At 40.0% G+C, this 19,326-nt stretch overlaps 1 protein-coding gene across 1 annotated transcript in view; it reads right to left on the bottom strand.

The window, feature by feature from the left end:
* The window catches only part of LOC111607530 (NLR family CARD domain-containing protein 3-like), a 199,392-nt gene extending 186,639 nt beyond the window's left edge, over positions 1-12,753 (bottom strand). Inside the window, exons 1-4 of the mRNA XM_023329151.1 lie at positions 12,717-12,753; positions 8,781-8,974; positions 7,779-7,898; positions 7,333-7,472 (exon numbers count right to left, since the gene is read on the bottom strand). Coding sequence (XP_023184919.1) covers positions 7,333-7,472; positions 7,779-7,898; positions 8,781-8,908 — 388 coding nt within the window. The 5' untranslated portion in view covers positions 8,909-8,974; positions 12,717-12,753. The remainder of the gene's footprint in view (positions 1-7,332; positions 7,473-7,778; positions 7,899-8,780; positions 8,975-12,716) is intronic.
* Between the last annotated feature and the right edge of the window lie 6,573 nt (positions 12,754-19,326).

Below are 19,326 nucleotides of genomic sequence, written 5' to 3'. Positions count from 1 at the left end.
CTCAGTTTCTTCATTAATGGCCTTGGGTTCTTATTAAAGCTGCTGAAAGCCAATGGAGGCCATTATTTCCTAAGGAGACGTGACCTGATGAAGCATCATCACAGAGACGAGGCTCCAACCGACTGACAGCTGTCAGACTGAAGAGGACGGTTCCTCTCTGACCCGGCCCAACAGAACCACAGCTTCAGGACAAAGCTGAGGAACCTGCTGCTGCTGCAAACCTCACTTTCATTCATTTCATCTAGATTTGCTTTTCTACAATCAGTCATTTCTTAGATTTGGTCATTAATGATGATTTGAACTTGTCAGTGTTTGTGGCTCGACTCTGGAGGAACAACATTTCATTCTGGATGTAAAGATGAGAATCAGAAATGAGAAATAAAACAATCTGAATCTTTACCAAACCAAACTGAAACATCTCCATCATTCATTTACATCATTTGAATTATTTTACTCATTTTGTTCATCAGTAAAAAACATTTTAAAGTAAAAAACTGAAAAACAAAGTTCAATAATCTCAAAGTCTGAAATAAGAAAAAAAATAATATATAAGGTAAAAGGTTTTAGAGATTTTATTCTGACATTTAAACAGGTTGTTATGAAATAAAATATATTAGAACAAAAGCATTAATTAAACTAATGTTTAAAGTATAAATGAAGGATTTTATTGTATAAATAAAGAAAACAAACCTCAGAATCTTCACTTTACTGACTGAACTCTCCAGGATCTCAACCAGAGGCTTCAGATCAGAGTCTCCACCTTCATTTATGTTGATCTCATTTATTTTCAGTTCAGTCAGATCTGGGTTGGACTTCAGAGCCGAGGCCAAAACTTCACATTCAGCCTTTTGGAGCAAACAGCCACCAAGTCTGTGATTAGAGAAGAAATAAATTCAGTTCTAATGAAATCAATCTGGATCATAAAGAGACTAAAATATAATAACAGTGATGTCATCATCTGATCAACATCTGATCTTCAATTTACTGAGTTTGACCCCACAGAGAATCTGTGCAGTTCCTGATTAAAGTCCAGGTTCTGGTTCTGGTTCTGGTCCAGGCTTCATGTCCTCAGACCTTCAGCTGCAGTCAGATGTTGAAGATCTTCTATCATCTGTGAAGGAAAGTTCAGTTTTCTCTGCAGCATCTGATGGAGCTGCAGCATCAGAGCCTCAAAGGAGCTGAAGCAGCTGATGAAGAGGCTGACTGAGCTGATGAAGGAAACTACTGGAGATGATGGAGAGGAGGAGGAACTGCTCACAGCTCGGACTTGGACTAGACCGTTTGGCTCAGAGGAACAAAGGTTTGGATGTCAGTAGAAATTGTTGCTAAACTCTTAAAGAGCTGAAGACCAAAACAGAGCGTTTGGGTCCAGCAGCATTTTTCATGGTGAAGCAGTGAAAGTTCTCCAGTAACTAGAAGAGGCTGGGATGTCTAAAGAGTTGAAGCTCATGTCTCTCCAGGTCTTCATGGCTAACAGCTTCAACAAAAGCTGCAGATGAAGAGTTGATGAGGAAAATGGTTCCAGCTCTGGAAGCAGAGTTCTCAGAGCTTTGGGAGGATCTGACAGAAACTAGGACTTTTTCTGGAGCCAGACAACAATCACCACATTTTGCTCTCATTTACAAACTCAGAGGAAACTAGTGGGAGGAGGAAAAGTTGGTTCAATAAGTTTCTAACTGGTTTCCATGACAACAGCAGCAATTATTGGGGTTATTTTAAAGTGTCCATCAAAACTAAACAGTGATTTTATTTTTTTTAAAAAAAGACAAAGATCCTAAAAGGAGTAGCAGCTCAATGAGTGAAGAGGAGTTTAAAGTGTAAAAGTCTCTCTGGCTGATTGGATCTTTCAGACAAAATAGATTTTTTTCTAGAGTTCAGGGTTTTCTATTCATTTAAACATGAAAACTGATAAAAAGATAAATATTTTTAAAATGATCAAAATGTCTAAAACCAGAAGCTGCAGCTGTCCTGGATGAGCTGAATGTTTAGATGGTTGAATGGCTGAAATAGTCCAGAGGATGAAGGAAGAAGTTAAAGACCAAAAACATCCAGAAGCAACTTGAAGAAGAAGAAGAAGAAACAGGAGGACAATAGAGCTGAATCAGCATTCACACAATGAAAACATCTGGACTCACCGAGCCTTTCTGCAGTTCCTCACAGCTGGAAACAGTCTCTGTCGTCCTCCATCTGATGTGTTGTACTTCTCCAGGTCCAACTCATCCAGAACCTCTGACATCTGCAGCATGAAGGCCAGAGCTGAACAGTCAGTCACTGAGAGCTCCTTCCCTGAATCCAGCAGCCGTTGGATCTCCTGATAAAATGAGACGTCGTTCATCTCCACCAGACAGTAGAAGATGTTGATGCTTCTGTCAGTAGAGATTCTATAAGTGTTCATCTTCTTCAGGTTGGTGATGATTCTCTGGATGGTTTCTGGACTGTTCTCTGTCTGACCCAGCAGATCTTCTAAGAGTCTCTGGTTGGACTCCACAGTGAGACCATGAAGGAAGCGGACAAACAGGTCCAGGTGGCCATTTTTACTGCTGAGGGATTTCTCCATGACTTTCTTCATGAACTCATCTAGAGATGTTTCTCTGTATTTTTCTCCCAGAAACGTCTTGATCACCTCTGACTTCCTGCTGGTGAAACAGTGGAGCATGTAGACTGCAGCCAGAAACTCCTGGATGCTCAGATGAACAAAGGAGTAGACGGAGATGTCGCACGTCCCTCTCTCTCTTTTAAACATTTCAGTGAACACTCCTGAGAACAACGCTGCATCTTTGATGTTGATGCCGCACTTTTTGAGCTCTTCGTCATAGAAGATCAGGTTTCCCTCCAGCAGCTGCTCAAAAGCCAGTTTTCCTAGAGACTCAATCAGCTTCTTGTTCTCTGGACTCCAGATTGATCTTGTCTTTTTTCCTCCATCATACTTTTCCTTCTTGATTGCGAAGTTAACCTCCAGGAATGCTATGTACATCTCAGTCAGAGTCTTTGGCAGTTTTTCTCCCTCTCTGGTCTTCATCACATCCTCCAGAACTTTAGCAGTGATCCAGCAGAAAACTGGGATGTGACACATGATGTGGAGACTTTTTGATTTCTGGATGTGGGAGATGATCCTGCTGGCCTTCTCTTCATCATCTCTGAATCTCTTCCTGAAGTACTCCTCCTTCTGGGGGTCAGTGAACCCTCTGACCTCTGTTACCATGTCAACACACTCGGCAGGGATCTGATTGGCTGCTGCAGGTCGTGTGGTTATCCAGAGGAGAGCAGAGGGAAGCAGTTTCCTCCTGATGAGGTTTGTCACCAGAACATCCACTGAGCTGGACTCTGTAACATCAGTCAGGATCGGATTGTTCTTGAAATCCAGAGTAAATCGACTTTCATCCAGACCATCAAAGATGAACAGAACCTGGAACTTTTCAAAGCTGCTGATTTCTTTGGTTTTAGAAAATAATTTATGAATCAGTCCTAATAAGCTGAACTTTTCTTCTTTCAACATATTCAGCTCTCTGAAAGTGAATGGAAATATGAAATTAATGTTCTGGTTGGTTTTGCCTTCAGCCCAGTCCAGAGTGAACTTCTGTGTTAACAGTGTTTTCCCAATGCCAGCCACTCCCATGGTCATCACTGTTCTGATTGGTTCATCTCTTCCAGGTGGGACTTTAAAGATGTCTTCTCTTCTGATTGTTTCTTGTTTCCTGGATGCTGTTTCAATCTGTCTGACCTCATGTTCCTGGTTGACCTCTCTAGTTAACCCCTCTGTGATGTGGAGCTCTGTGTAGATCTGGTTCAGAACGGTTTGATTTCCAGGTTCAGCGACGCCTTCAGAGAGACTCTGGAACTTCATCTTCAGAGACGCTTTATGGTCACTCTGACACCGAATATCAAAATCTGAAGGAAAAAAACACAATAAAACCATTTCAGATATTCTAAGAAGGGTATGATAGAAAGACACAAGTATGAACTTCTATGATGGAAAAATAATTACAGGAAACAAATTATTTTCTGCCAAGGTGTTGAAACCTGAAAGTAATTCCAACTTCAGTCATTGAGGAAATGTAGGTTTTTTGAATAAAACTCAGTCTTGTGCTCACTGAGGTGACGGATAAAAGAAAAAAGCAAATAAATAAAAGGTTCTTGCTGCACAAATATGTTGGGAATCAGTTTTGTTCATTAAAACTTTAATGATTTTCTCTGTTTGAAGGTTTCCGTTAATCAGACATGTTTCCCACAGAACGACCTCTGACCTTAGAGTTTTACCCAATTGTTTAATTTGAGGTGGCATTCTTGTTGAGCACTGTGCTGGAAACAAAGAACCAAACTGGTCACTTTATTAGGTATGCCTGGCAAGTTACTTGTTAATGGTTTGTGATAGAAAGGCAGCAATAGCTGAGATGAAATCTTGTTACAGCCAATAGAAACATAAAGGATCCAAGATTAGTTGAAAAAATAGGCTGATAAATTTTTATTTCAAATGTAAAAAAAAAAGAGTGAAAACATTGTAGCCTGTTCAGTTTTGCTAAAAATAAACAAAATATTGTCACTTGGAAATCTTTCATCTCCACACACTTTGAAATGTGTGGAGATGGAAGAAAATCCAGAAATGACAAGTGGAAATGAAAATGAGGAGAACCAACAAGATGAAGGGAAAAGAACCTTATTTTGAAAATGCCAACCTGAAAGGAGAGTTTATGCTCCGAAGAGCCTCAGTTTCTAAATCAAACTGTTTATGATTAGCATCTGATTAAATCATTTTCTCAAATATATTATAATGGTGAGTTACAAATCCTGAAATTTACTTCAATGTAAATTAAAACATCCACTCATCTTCCATGTATTTTATTTTACATTAGCTCATGTTTATGGTGTTATCCTCCGCTAATATATTAAACAGGTTTACTACTGTTCACATTATGAAAATATTTTTTTGTTTTTAATTATTATTTTAAAGCAACCAGGGCAATTCACAAGCAGAGAAGAGAGGTTTGTTAACGGTGTTCTGATCTGAGCATGAAAACAAAGATTTGAGGGAGAACAGAGATTACTTCAAAGCAGAAGTTTTAAGTGGAAAAAGATCAAACTTTCAAATTGAAAATGCAAGCTTTTGATTTTTGGCAGTAAACTTCCACCATATGCCTACATTATGCCGACCTTTCCAAGCCACTTTACAGTAGCAGTCGCCTCCACAAAAGGGTGGAGGAAAATCAAGAGAGATTTTTCTGCTGAAAATCAGTTTTGATCCACAGTTCAGCAAGAAGTGTGTCGGTGCTCTATACGGTTTTATTAAATGGTAAAATATCTGCACTTGCATAACTCTTTATCTAGTCCAGAGGACTCCAAAGCACTTCACACTACATTCTGTCATTCACACACTGATGGTGGGGAGCTACATTGTAGCCACAGCTGCCCTGGAGCAGACGGACAGAGGGAAGCTGCCATAGCTCTAGTCATTGCTGTTTTCTCTTTACTGTTCCTACTCTGTTAAGACGATGAGGATGAAGGGAGAGACCAGGCCTGGCAGCATGGGCGGGCATCGGGAGGCATTGTCCACCCTGGACTGGAAGCTGTTTTTGTTTTTTTTCTTTTTTTACTTCAGAGTGGCCAACTTTCTATTATTTCATCTTAATTTGATACAGTAGGGGCTCCCTCAGTTCCTGTATCTGTGCCCTCTGAGTAGAAGAAATGGACTTCAGGCACTGGAAACATTAGACTCTAAGATTTCTGCAACATATAAGCTAATGTTTATGCTAATTTCAGCATAATAAGTCAGCTTAAGTCAGAATTTTATACATGTCAAGTTTACATCAGAATTATTTGTTGTTTTAATAAATATGGTTCTTTTATTGAAACATTACATAAACACTTGTTTATGTAAATTAAAAGCCTGTTTACTCTGCCCCTCAAAATAATCCATTCCCCCCCAGCTAAACTCCTCTGGAGCTGGTCTGGATGGGAGTGATGTTAGTAATTTGTTTCCATGAAGGAATCATAAATCACGTTCCCTCAGACATCAACAGCAGTCCCTCCCTCTCCACCCAGACGCTGTTCTGTTATTCAGAACAAAAACTTTTACTCCAGATCACCATGATGAACTGAACTGAACTCAGAAAGGAACAAATCAGTTCATTAAGTGATTTGATTCAGTTCATTCACTGAACTGACCACTAACCCTGTAAAGATACAGAAAAAGCTTAGCAGTAGTGTTGGTTTGTCATCCAGTTTGCATCTGACGTGAGGAGCTCTTATGTCGCCCCCCACAACAATCTGACCTGGGCGGTTGCCCGTATCAGAAGCTGCCACTGCCCTGGACTGATCAGGTGATGCCTCTACTGGTACCAGTTCACAAAGTCCAGTATCCACTGGGACAGGTGGATAACCTCAAACTAATTTAACATAAATTAACGTAAATAAAAGTTACTGAATGTCAGAGCCGGTTGGTCAGGCGGCCAGCTGTTTGTCTGATGGACTCCATCTTAAACTGATGAGGTCTCACTCTGACGCAGAGCCTCATGTGCCTCAAACTGTCTGAATAAATGTGTTTATATGAACATTAATCTGGAATAACGGAGCAGGACAGACTGACTTTCTAGGATCAAGATTAACCTGAATTAGAGACGACTTCATGTCTGCAGATTGGGAATGTCTGAACCTTCAGCCCATCTCATTAAACAGATCAATGTAATGAATTCAATTTTTCTATATTATCTGTGGTATAAATCATGTCTGCACCGACTGATCGATGCTGTTTGGAGACACTGTGAGCGTTTTAGCTGGGAGTTGAACCAGACAGAGTCTTTGTGACCCTGATGTTATTAAAATTAAATTTAAATATTAAAAGAGTTTCTGTGGTCTGAATCACTTCAATGAACATTCAGAGTTTTTCCAGCCTGAGTTCAGGTAACTTTGTTCTGGTCTGTCTTCATGCTGACTCAGACTCATGTTGCCTCCATAAGGTTAAAGTTCAGGTAGAAAGTGACCTGCAGTGATTAAGTATCATCATCATTAGTATCAACCAACACTCAACTGGCACTCTCCTTAGCCGTCCTGTTTGCCATTTAATTCCTCTTAACATTGTGATGTGGTAGAACCAAGATAAAGTAAGTTGTAAGCCTCATCATATTGATTCTATAAAGTGTTGGTTGTATTTAGAGATGATAATATGGGTCATCAACACATATATTCCATTTACACCAGCTGGAAAAACTCAGATTTAGCTGTAAAAATCACAAAAAGACTTTTCAAATCTTGAATTTCCACATTTCAACTATAAAAAACACGAGTCTGGTTCAACAAAGATGATAGGAGGAAACTCTGATTGGAGGTATTCAGTTTCACCTGGAGCACAGCTGCTCCTCTCTATGCATCCAGGAAGATCTTTCTTCCATCCATCCCTCCATCGTTCATCACTTCTTATCTTTGCAGGGTCATGGAGGGACTGGTGTTCAGCAGTAATCAGGCGAGAGCTGGGGTTCACCCTGGACAAGTAAAGACATTTATTCATCAGTGAAATATTTCACTATCAACAGGCTGGAGCTGAAGATGTTCATGAAGATCCACCACAAACTAGAGACCAGAAACTGGGTCAGAACCTCAGAACACAGTTTTTCCTCCCCGGTTGGTTCTGGTAACTCAAATCCCAGATAAGGTCACTATTTAACTAAAATGGTTTAAATTATATATATATATATTTTATCTCTGCATCAGTTTTTAATCAGAATCAAAGTTAAACCCTGGTTGGTCTCTGCAGAGTCACATCCACCAGTTAGAAACTGGTTTCTTACTCTGGTTCTGATGGTCCAGGTTCATCACTGAAGACTGGAGGTTTTCTTTTGTACACATCACTCCTCATGGACGGACTGATGGATCCTTGAGGTTCTGCTCTCCATCTGTGGTTCTGCCCTCTGAAACACAAACATGTTGTTATTCAGATCATCAATCAGTGAGAAACTCTGAGATAAAAACCAGAGAAGAAGATCTGAACACAAACTGCTGCAGAGAAGCAGAAGGTTTAAAGCTACAGAATAAAACATTCAGGCTGATCTGTTGGGTCAAACTCCACATTTTCTCTAGAACTGGTTCTACTGGTCTGGGTCACATGGGTCAAATCAGAACCTGCAGGACAACAGGCTCATGTCCCAGTTTGATGGATCTAATCAGATCATATTTCTAGGAATTATTCCACAAAGTTCTTCTATAATATCCATTAATAGAACTACAAAGCCCAGAATGCACTGCACAGCATCACAGTGCTGCCATCTAGTGGCAGAAGGTGGAGAGCAGATAATCTGGTCCATGATATCAGAACCAAAGCTGTTAAGCTAGTAGGAGGAGCTGATGTGGGTCATTAAAGACTAGAACCCAAGAACCGACCAGGAAGCAGAAACAGGAGACCAGCTCAGTCCTCTACAGCTGCTTTGACCTTTGACCTTTCTGATCAGAGCTGCTGAAACTCAGTTTCTGTGGCCCAGTCATCAGCCTACCTGGATAAACTGGGCCCAGTGTTCCCAGTATTTAAACTGGATCTAGTGTTATCAGGATATAATCTCTGAATTGTTGCTCTTCACATTATTTTTTTGTTTTCATCCATCATTGATTCACTCAAACCTTCTTTCAAACTCTATTGATTTACTGACCAACATCCTTCATGTCTATTCAGCTTTAATGTAAAATATTTTAAAAAATCAAGTTACATTTTTATTTCCAACTTGAAGATCAATCAGTTAGTGTCAGATCTATTATATTTCTGTAGATTCACATGCACAAGTTAGAAACTGGATCCTTACTCTGAGTCTGATGGTCCAGATTCGGTACTGATGTCTGGAGGAGCGTCTTTGGACCGGTCACTCCTCATGGACGGACAGATGGATCCTGGAGGTTCTGCTCTGTTCTTCTTTAGATCCAGATCTTCCATCTTCTTGACGTCTTGAGAGAGAAACCAGAACCAGTCAGTCCCAGTGATCCAGGTCCAGTAACTGTCCTGTGGAGCAGAAAGCTGGTTCCCATCATAGATTCAGAGGATCAGAGGAACCTGATTCCAGCTCAACCTCAGAGATTTCTGAGAATTAAACACCTTTTAAAGTCAGATGGGTTTTGTCTTAATAAATCTGGAATTTTGACATCAAAGTTTTTGGTCTTTCAATCAGCAACAAAGAGCCTCTGCCAAAAACAAAACAAGAAAACATGAACCAGCAGAAAACACCAAGTGCTTCACTGGTTCCAGTCTGACTAAAGAACAGGGATTTCTCTGTGTCAACAGGTAACTTCTCATTGGAACGACAGAAATCACCTGTGGGGTTATTTCAAGGTTCAATCCTGGGGCCGTTCCTATCCTTAATAATGTCCTGCTTGGTCAGGTTATAACAAAATAATCAGATTATTTACCAAGACTAAATGACACATAGCTCTACATTATGATGTCACCAGGTGACTCTGAGCCATCCAATCACTGAACACACCCTTAGAATAGATAAATATCTGGATTTACCAAAACCTTCTGCAGCTGAACACAAACAAAACTGAAGTTATGTTTGAACCTACAGAGGAAAGATCTAGAGTCAATGCACAGCTTCAGTTATTACAGCTGGAAACTAAAGATAAGATTTTCTGACCTTCACAATCACATAAATCAGAACGCTGCTGCTGGCGTTCTGACTAAAACCAGAAAGATAGATCACATCACCCAGTTCTAAACTCCTTCCATTGAGAGAATAGACTTTAAAATACTGTTGTTAGTTTATAAATTACTGAACGGCTTAAAGATCTGCTGGTGTTGTATCAACCTTCCAGACTTCTCAGGTCTTCTGGTTCTGGTTCTGCTCTGCATCCCCAGAACCAGAACCAAACACAGAGAAGCAGCATTCAGCTTCTATGCACCACAAATCTGGAACAAACTTCCAGAAAACGGCAGAACAGCTGAAATCAAGACTAAAAACCATTAGCCTGTTTAGAGTTGCCTTTGAAACATAATAACTAGAAAATAAAGTAACTCTTTTCTGGATTACAACTTTTTATAACTTTTCTTTATTTTTCCACTATAATGTAATGTTGCTTTTTTGCTTATTATGTAAAACTTTAAACTGCCCAGTTGCTGTAATGTCTTATGCTAATAAACTTGATAACTTTGAGTCGTCCACTCCTCCATGATGCCGTTTCCAGGTCTGAACTGGATCCTGATCCAGGTCTGTAGAAACATCCAGACTGAGGTCAGATGTAGTGAATGAAGGAGTGAACATTTCCTATGAAGCAGTGAAGTGTTGGTCCTGAACTCAGCGGCTTGTTGCCATGTTGGAGCGGCTCCTGTTAGAGAGCAGCGGTTCTGGAACCGTTCAGGTCCAGATCTGGTTTAGAGGAAGATGTTCTGCTGAGAGTCAGAACCGCAGAGACCAGATCATGAAGAAGAACCAGTAAAAACTTCAGGCTGAACATCAGCATCACCTGAGGAGCAGACCAGCAGCTGTTACCATGGCAACAGTAGCATGACTTCACAGCAGAACCTCAGAGGACACAAACTGGACCAGTTAACCCAGAACCAGCTGCAGTTCAGCAGGTCCATTAAAACCTTCAGTTTGTATCTGAGCTGCTGTTTCTGGAACGTTCTGACTTCACCTTCAGATGGACGAAAGAGTTCACTCAGTTTCTGATCCAAACATCGGGTCACAGCAGGCAGGAAGAAGAACCGTCTGATCAGAGAGAAAGAACCAAAACCAAAACTCCTGACTCTGAGCTTCCATCTTTAATCCAAACATCTGGATCAGAACACTGCCTTCTCCTTTATTATCAGTTTATTGTTGACTTTATTTTTATTTCTGCTCTGTCCTGTTCCTGATCACTGACCTCCATCTTGTGTTTTCAGTCAGTCTGGGAGGAAACAGGGAGTGGTGACTGAGCTCAGAGCTACAGAACCAGTACCAACAGGTCCATCCAGATTCCAGCAGACAGAACAAACATTAACCTTCCTGCTCGTCTGTCTCAGCCACTAAACATTTCTGGTATTTTTTATTTACCTGATCAACTTCCTCCAGAAAACGTTTGCTGTGAATCTGCAGCACAAAATGAACTGATTGAACTGATTCAACGACATTCATGTTTGTTTTCCTCCTGCTTTGTTTGGTGGAATCAGAAAGTTTGCTGGAAACACAATCCAACATGGCCAGACATCGTTCTAGAACGGGGGAATTAAAACATGTTAAACTATAACTTGTTGGTTATTGTTTACTGCCACAATGTTTTCTGAAGTTTTGACTAATATACGAGTTTTCTAGAGATAATTCAACATTAAAAAGAGCAACAAGATCCTCCATGATGCTGGGTTCAGAAATCAGATAAATCCACTATTTTTAAAAACCTAAATACTCAAAATTTGGACATTTAATTGGCTTCAAAACTCTAAAATATTAAATAAAGCAAAACAAAGTTTACTACTGGAAAACATTCAGTGAAAGAGAAGGAGAAACAATTTAAGAGGAAAATGAATCTAAGAAACAATTATCTGGAGCTGAAATGAAACAAATGTTTGTTAGAAAGTGTGGAGCAGATTTATGGAAATGAAAGCCTGAACTGAATTACATCAATTTTAAAAAATCTAAAACTCAATACATTTAAACAATATGCTGTCTCATAACATGTACACCTAAATATATTGTAACAGAATAAATTATTTTTAGCATAATTCACTGTATTTTGCACAAATTATTTGTAAGAAAGGAAAGTTTTGCTACAGCCTGCTCCCTCTGAGCAACTTTTCTTTCTTCTTTATTGATTCATGTGTGTGTGTGTGTGTGTGTGTGTGCGTGTGTGTGTGTATATATAAAGAGAGAGAGAGAGAGGTGGGTAGTAACTACTTACACTTACTCTGTTACTTACAGTAACAGAGTAAGTTACTCTGTTACTGTTTAAAAATAGCATTTCAGGAGTATTTTTATGATGCTGTACTTTGTACTTTTATCTAGAAGTATCTGATGTTGAAGTAATGCGACTCTTGAGAATAATTTCTGGCTGATCTGCCCTCCTTTGCCCTTCATTTCATTTCTCCAGTCTGAAAACAACCAGAAACACTGACCGAGCTCAGAGCTTCAGAACCAGGACCAACAGGTCCATCCAGATTCCAGCAACAGAACAAATGTTTACCTGCTGCTCTAAAGGGGCGGGGCTTAAACAACTGGTTCTGAACTGAAGTCCTGATGAGGAAGTTGCAGATATGAATCATAATCAGAGACCCACTGGTGTCCCAGTCTGTTACTGGGAGAGTGTACTGCAGGAATGCTCTAATGATGCCTCTTGTGATGTCATCAGAGGCTCGTTATGAAACAACTGAGCAGAAATACGGAGCAGGACGTGTTGCTCTGCAGGAGACAAACTAGAATTTATTCAGAAAACTGAGCCAGAATCTACAATTTCATCCTGGAAACCAGATTTTAATGATTCAGCTCAATTCTTCCTCTAAAACCAGATGTGAGTCTCTGAGGTCAGAGTTTTCTGACATCAGGAGGAACAGCAGCAGAACCAGTAAAGATACTGGAACCAGTTCAACTCAGCAACAGGAAACTGCAGCTTTAAAAGAGTTTGTTGGTTCTGATCAGCAGGAAACCAAAACCTGACCAGAACCACAGCTCCATGAAGCCAGCAGCTTGGTTCTGAAGGAGAACCGGGTCGAGTTCTGGTTCTGGTTCCTCCACAGAGAGAAAACCCAGAGAGGAAAACAAGAAGAAGTGAAAACTCACCTGATCCAGACTCTGCTCTGCTGCTAAATGGAGTCTGAACTGGTTAGTCCTGATCCTGATCCATACCTGAGGCTCCGCCCCCTTCCAGGTAACTTTAAGCATAGAAGCACCTCAGGCTCCTCCCCCTTTCAGGTGACAACAAACACCTTTACTTTCATGTTTTCCTTTGTATGAGTTGAGCTGTAAAACTTTAGGTCAGATTTGAACTTTTTCAGGTTTTTCTCAGTTTTCTGCTCATTTCCAACCAACATTTTATTGCAGGAAATCATTTCAGGAAGGAACCAGAAGATTCAGGAGTCTGGGAGATGAGACTGTAACCGACCTGAACACTGAGGCCCCAGAGCGCCCCCTGCAGGATCTGCTGCACCATCACTGTTTCCAGCAGCAAATCAATCATCTGTTGGTCCAGACAGAAAAGTTGAAGCTGTCAGTGAAGCAGATCAGAAGCTGAGCAGCAGAAACCCAGAAGAACTGGAAGCATCAGCAGGAGATGAACTGGACCTCTAGGATCACTGATGCTGCAGCTGAGGAAGAGGAGGACGATGAAGGTGAAGCTGCCATCCTCACACTTCCTGTTTATCAACCCAAGAAAGCAGAAAACCTGCAGAAAATCAGCTGAAGAAGAACCATGAGGAGCTGGAGACGTCCTGCGCCCTCTAGTGGCTGATTGGACTACTGCACTGGGAGAACTGGACCTTGACGCTACTGCAGCTCAGCGGCTGGTTTCTCTCTGAATGGACCAATCAGAACCAAAGAGGATTCAGCTCTGAGACAACTATTTACAACTACATACGGTAGTTACACATATGTACAACATGTTAGTGTTTCTAAACACTTATCTAGAGTTTAGAAAACATAAAAAACTATCAGCAGTTTTCAGAGGAAAGTTTTAACACATTAAAACTTAACCTTTGAAATCAAACCATATAATTGTTACTAAAATATTTCTTCATTGCTCCTGTAACAATAAAACTTAATAAATATCTTGTGTTTTTATTAGACCTTTATATCAGTGTTTTCAGAGTTCAGGTGTCATTTATTAGAGAAACTCAACATCTGGCTTTATTATAAATACATTTTCTTTCTAGTTTTCCTTTTTTTCTTTTAAAAAAAAGTATACCCACTTAAATTAAAAAAATAAAAAACAAACATTATGTCTTGACTGTCTGGTTGTTGATTCTCTGTTGTCTAAAGTAGGTTTGATTCATTTTTCATCAGGATGTTTTAAGAGGTTATGAAGAGCTTTAAAAACCCAACCTACTGCAGAGATGAGATATTATCCCACTTTCTCAGTCAGGAGAACATCTGATTGGCTGGTCAGTGTCCTGCTGGTTCTCTCTTATCTCTACCTGCTGTAGAAATGAACTGATTCATCTAGGAGGGGTGGAAGTGTGTCATTAAAGAGAGAAATAGGAAAAAACTGCATCATATATGGTATATTTATGATGTAATAGTTAACAATACAGTGTTTATAATTACTGCCTGATATGAAAATGCATATTTCACCAAATACTAAATAATAAATAACAGCACTTCAAATTGGACCCATATGGTGAGGATAACAATCGGGCCCCAGATGGTATTTACCACAGATTAAGAAACGGACTGTGGGTTTAATGTAGAACAACTCAATTGACAAAAGACAGGTAGATTCTGGGTCCAAGTGATGCTTTTATGGGCTGTTTGTTATTGTAAATGATGACGTCATTAGCTGACATAAACAAGATGAGGCTGCTGCAGATTTTTTGCACCTTCTGTGTTTTTTTTAAACTTGTTTATGTTCCGAGTTTTTTTCTCATTTCATTTTCAAATAAGGACAGAAAAATCCTCACTTCTATAAGTGAGCCTGGTGCTGGAAATTCGACATGATTCGCTTTTAAATATGCGAATCGTACTCAGAAGTATCAACTCAGCTTCTGAGTGATTTATTTAAAAACAGTGTTTTATCTGTCTGGTGTCTAATGCAGCACTCTGTGTCAAAGGTTTTCCTCCTGTTTATTTTCTCATGTCTGTCATTTAGTGTCTGATATTGTTTGTCTCTTTGGATCAATAAAGGTCCAATTCAAACTGGGCTCCATTTAGAGCAGGGGTGTCAAACTCCAGTCCTCAAGGGCCAGTGACCTGCAACGTTTAGATGTGCCTCTGCAGCACCACCTGAATAGAATAATTAGGCCATTAGCAAGGCTCTGGAGAACTGATCTACACAAAGAGGAGGTAATTAAGCCATTTCATTTCAGTGGTTTGTACCTGTGGCACATCTAAAAACTGCACGACACTGGCCCTTGAGGACTGGAGTTTGATACCTGTGATTTAGAGGCTTCATGGAGTTTTGATCTGAACTGGATTCAACTGGAAAGTTGATCTTTTTTCTCTCTCAAGTAATTGCGTATTGCTGTTTGATGTTCCCTTTTAACATGTTGTGAATTTATAGTCTTATACTTCTCGTGATCCTATTATCGAAGTCCATTTTATGTGAAAAAAAGTGAAAAAGTTTCAGGTCTCATCAAATGGAGAATGATCAACTTACACTGGAAGAAAAACACACACACACACACACACACACATGAATTATTCATGACTCAGCAGAAGATAAGGACCTCTTTGGCTGTTAAGTCATCCCTCTAGATGCCAGGCAACATCTGTTTGAGCAATTGGTCCCTTGCTACCTGAATGGTTAATTACCCAATGATTAAACTGGTTGACCGTATCGACACGGGGGTTTTTAGAGCCTCAAAAAGCAATTCCCAAGAATTGCTCAGCCTTTGACCATACATGGCATCAAAAAGCCCTCCGACCCATCCGTGAATGTCTTTCTGACTGGCAGAGGCAAAGGAGAGTTCATTGGACCCTCCTAATGGGGCCCCTGACAAGTGCGTCCAGGCCTGCTAACGATGACAGAGGAACTTCCCACGCAATCAGCCACTGCATCAGTCTCCCAGGGAGAAAGTGGTGGCGGAGGGTGAGGGTTGGGGGCGAGCAGGCATGAGGTAGCAGAAGGGAGATTGTGCATGCGTGTGCAAATGTGTGTGAGAGCTGGAGGGATGACGGCAGGCAGTAGACATTTGTCTGGCGGAACACAGAGGCTTACGATTTGAAGTAAGCAAAATGTGACATGTTTACCCAGCATGTTTAGTTATATCAAATCATCTCTTTAATAACACTTGAAACAATGAACCAGTTTAAAAAGAAAATTGCAATTTTCTATTTTAAGTTAACATGAAGAAGTCTTTAGTATTAATCCATTTTATTTGCATTTTGATCAATCAACCAAGTTGACCAACCATAGCCAAGTTGAAGAAAACTTTGTTTTCTACGTGTGTGTGACTCACAAAAGATCAACATCACAACACAGCAGCAAAGCATTAGAATGAATGAGCAGTTTATCGGTACCTGCAGGCGAGTTCCAGCAGACTTTTGAAGCTCAAAAGTCAATGAGAATTACTTTGATGGTCAGTTTCGACACCAATAGCTGGGTAACCATGTTTTGGTAGGTTTCGTCCTCCGCAACTTTTTCATTCCCCTTGTGTGTAAATTTCTGAACCATCTGTAGTTTACTCTGGTGTTTTTGATCCCTGCAAAAGGCTTCTCTTTTCCAGAGATTGAATGCTTCTTCGTGTGATTGTAGTGCATGCAGGTGTGTCTTTGAAATCTTTGTGTGTTGCATCAGTTTGGCACGTTGTGCTAAGAGTTTCTGCTCTAAGTCTCTGATGTGGTCTACCTCTAAGCTGCCATTCTTAGGAAAACCAAACTCTGTGTGCCACTGTGGAACATGTTGACAACAAACTCTGCCATGAATTCTAACCATATGATCTATTTCTGGGCCACATGGAACGTATTCTTCAGTATTTTGACCTTTATTAAAAGTTCCTCCCATTTTCCCTTTTTTTTATTTTTTTTTATTATTTATCCTCTGATTTTTCTAAATCAGCAAAACCTTCATATAGATTGTCTAAGCCTAGAACAATCTACAAAAATCCTCAGTTATTTTAAGCCTAAAATAACCTACAAAAATTCCTTCAGAGCTAAGCCTAGACTCTGAATACTGTTTTGGATTTCCTACGCCCAGGAAAATCTAACTCTGAGGTGTTTTAAGCCTAAAACCCTCTAAATTTCTTACATATATTTGAAAACAGCCTTTTTACCTTAAACACTGCTGGTTTGTTCTCCCCCAGACCAGGTTGTCGGATTCTGTCTCGATCGATCCAACCGGTGGAGTTCCAGAAAAGCCCTCGCTCTCTGACAGGCCTGCTATGGAGATGAGGGTCTTGGTGATCAGCCCTCTCCTGGCTGTCCACCGGAAGGACGAACCGGGAAGAATCCTGTTCGTGACGCCAAATTGTGGAGCGAGAAAAATTAACAAAGTCCAAACCTTGTTAAAGAGAAAGAACAAAACACAGCTTTATTTTACATCTGCACAGATGGAGAACTCAGAAGAGATCTAACTAGACAAAGGAATCACCTCTCTACATAAACTGTATACCGTCCTTCTCCCGCAGACAGAGTGTCACCACCAACATTCCCAAGCAGCTAATCAGATTAATACACACACAGAGAAAAATGCAACTTTCAGTTAAAAATGGGTTTCAGACAGAATATTCTGTGCCTAATAATAATCGCTCCGCCGTCGGTCTGGTCTTGTCCCTCCGCAAGGTATAAAAACTATTTACTTATCGCCTGTTGCTAAGACACACTGAGGCAAACTGTGAAGGCTAAAAAGAGAAACAATGACTCTGTAAGACTGAGTGAGACATAATAAACTAATTAAACATTGTAAGATTAATATTAAATAAACTTCTAATAAAAGTAAACACACTGTAAAAAATAATTTTATTCCACAAGACTTTTATAAAATAGCCAAAGCTGCACCAAGTTTCTGCTCAGCAACACAATAAACCACTAATAATAGTTTCTGCTTGTTCTAATCCTCAGCGCTCATGTAGCAGAGCTCACTTCATTTAAGCCTGTCCTGGCCTCACTTCACTGGCTGCCGGTATATTTTAGGATTCATTTTAAAATTCTTATGTTTGTTTATAAATCACTACATAATCTTGCCCCGGCTTACCTCTCTGAGCTTCTTCACCCATACATACCTTATCGGCCTCTTAGGTCCGCAGATCAGCTGCTTTTGGAGGTACCGAGATCAAGAAGGAAGCTCAGAGGGGACAGAGCTTTCTCTGTCATGGGCCCCAAATTATGGAACAACTTGCCTTTGCAGGTCAGGGAGGCCCCTTCACTGTCCACTTTTAAAGCTCGTCTTAAAACCCATCTATTTTATTTGGCTTTCAACTCTAGTTTTAAATTGTATGTTTTGTTTTTAAATTGTAAGTTTTTATTTTATGTTTTTTATTGTTATGTTGTGTTTTGATGTACAGCACTTTGTATCAGCTGTGGTTGTTTTAAAGTGCTTTATAAATAAAGTTGGTATGGTAAGCCTCCTGCCTCTGACTCCCCAGAGGATCCATCACTCTGCGTCTCTGAGGTCTGAGTCCGGGTCCAGAAAATTATCTTTACACCCGTCTGGCCCCCCGGCACTGCAGAACAGGACATTACCTGTCCAGATCGCTACAAAAACATTTACAAAAAAACAGAAATATAAAATACAGCGGACCTAATTCAAACCTAATTCAACATTTATAAAGAATCCTATGTCCTTTTTTCTTGCACCCCTTCAAATAAAGTCTTACCAAATTTACTTCCTTGCAACCACATTGTTTTAAATAATATCACACCCTGGTTCACTTACACCTGCTTAGTTGTTTATGCTGTGGATTAATTTCACATTGAAACATTGTAAATAAAACATCAGCAAAACAAGAAGTGAACACTCACCTGATCCAGACGCTGCTCTTCTTTTTCTTCTTCTTCTTTTTTTGGCGGTTGGCAAGCAACTTATTGATGTGCATTACCGCCATGAACTGGAATGGAGTGTGGATCGGGATGCTACATATATTTTCCCCCAAACCCCCAAAAAAGAAAAACAAAAGAAACCTTATATCCTTTCTATCAATTTCGTTTTCTTAAGATAATTTATTAAATAACAAAAATATACAGACTCTGCTCTGCTGCTGCATGGAGTCTGAACCGGTTCTGATCCAAACCTGACTAGAGCTGACACACCTGAGGCTCCGCCCCCTGACCCAGCTGAGGCTCCGCCTCCTTCCAGGTGACAATAAACACCTTTATTTTCATGTTTTCCTTTGTATGAGTTGAGCTGTAAAACTTTAGGTCAGATTTGAACTTTTTCAGGTTTTTCTCAGTTTTCTGCTCATTTCCAACCAACATTTTATTGCAGGAAATCATTTCAGGAAGGAACCAGAAGATTCAGGAGTCTGGGAGATGAGACTGTAACCGACCTGAACACTGAGGCCCCAGAGCGCCCCCTGCAGGATCTGCTGCACCATTAACCAGACAGAAATGGCAGTTTTATACAAGTTATTATTCTAATTCAATAGCTGATTTAATTAATCGAGTTTTGATTGAAAAGATTGGTTCTCATCTGTTTTATTAAAAAAACATCTTCAGTCTGAATACTGCAAAAATAAACTGCTGGCTAAATTAGTAACTTAAAGCTGAAATCAACTTGAGATGTTTCTGCTTTTACTCATTTAAG

Source organism: Xiphophorus maculatus, chromosome 24 (assembly GCF_002775205.1).
Source record: "Xiphophorus maculatus strain JP 163 A chromosome 24, X_maculatus-5.0-male, whole genome shotgun sequence".
NCBI lineage: Eukaryota > Metazoa > Chordata > Actinopteri > Cyprinodontiformes > Poeciliidae > Xiphophorus > Xiphophorus maculatus.
The sequence above is the reverse complement of the archived record's forward strand: the minus strand, read 5'-3'. Positions and strand labels throughout refer to the sequence as shown.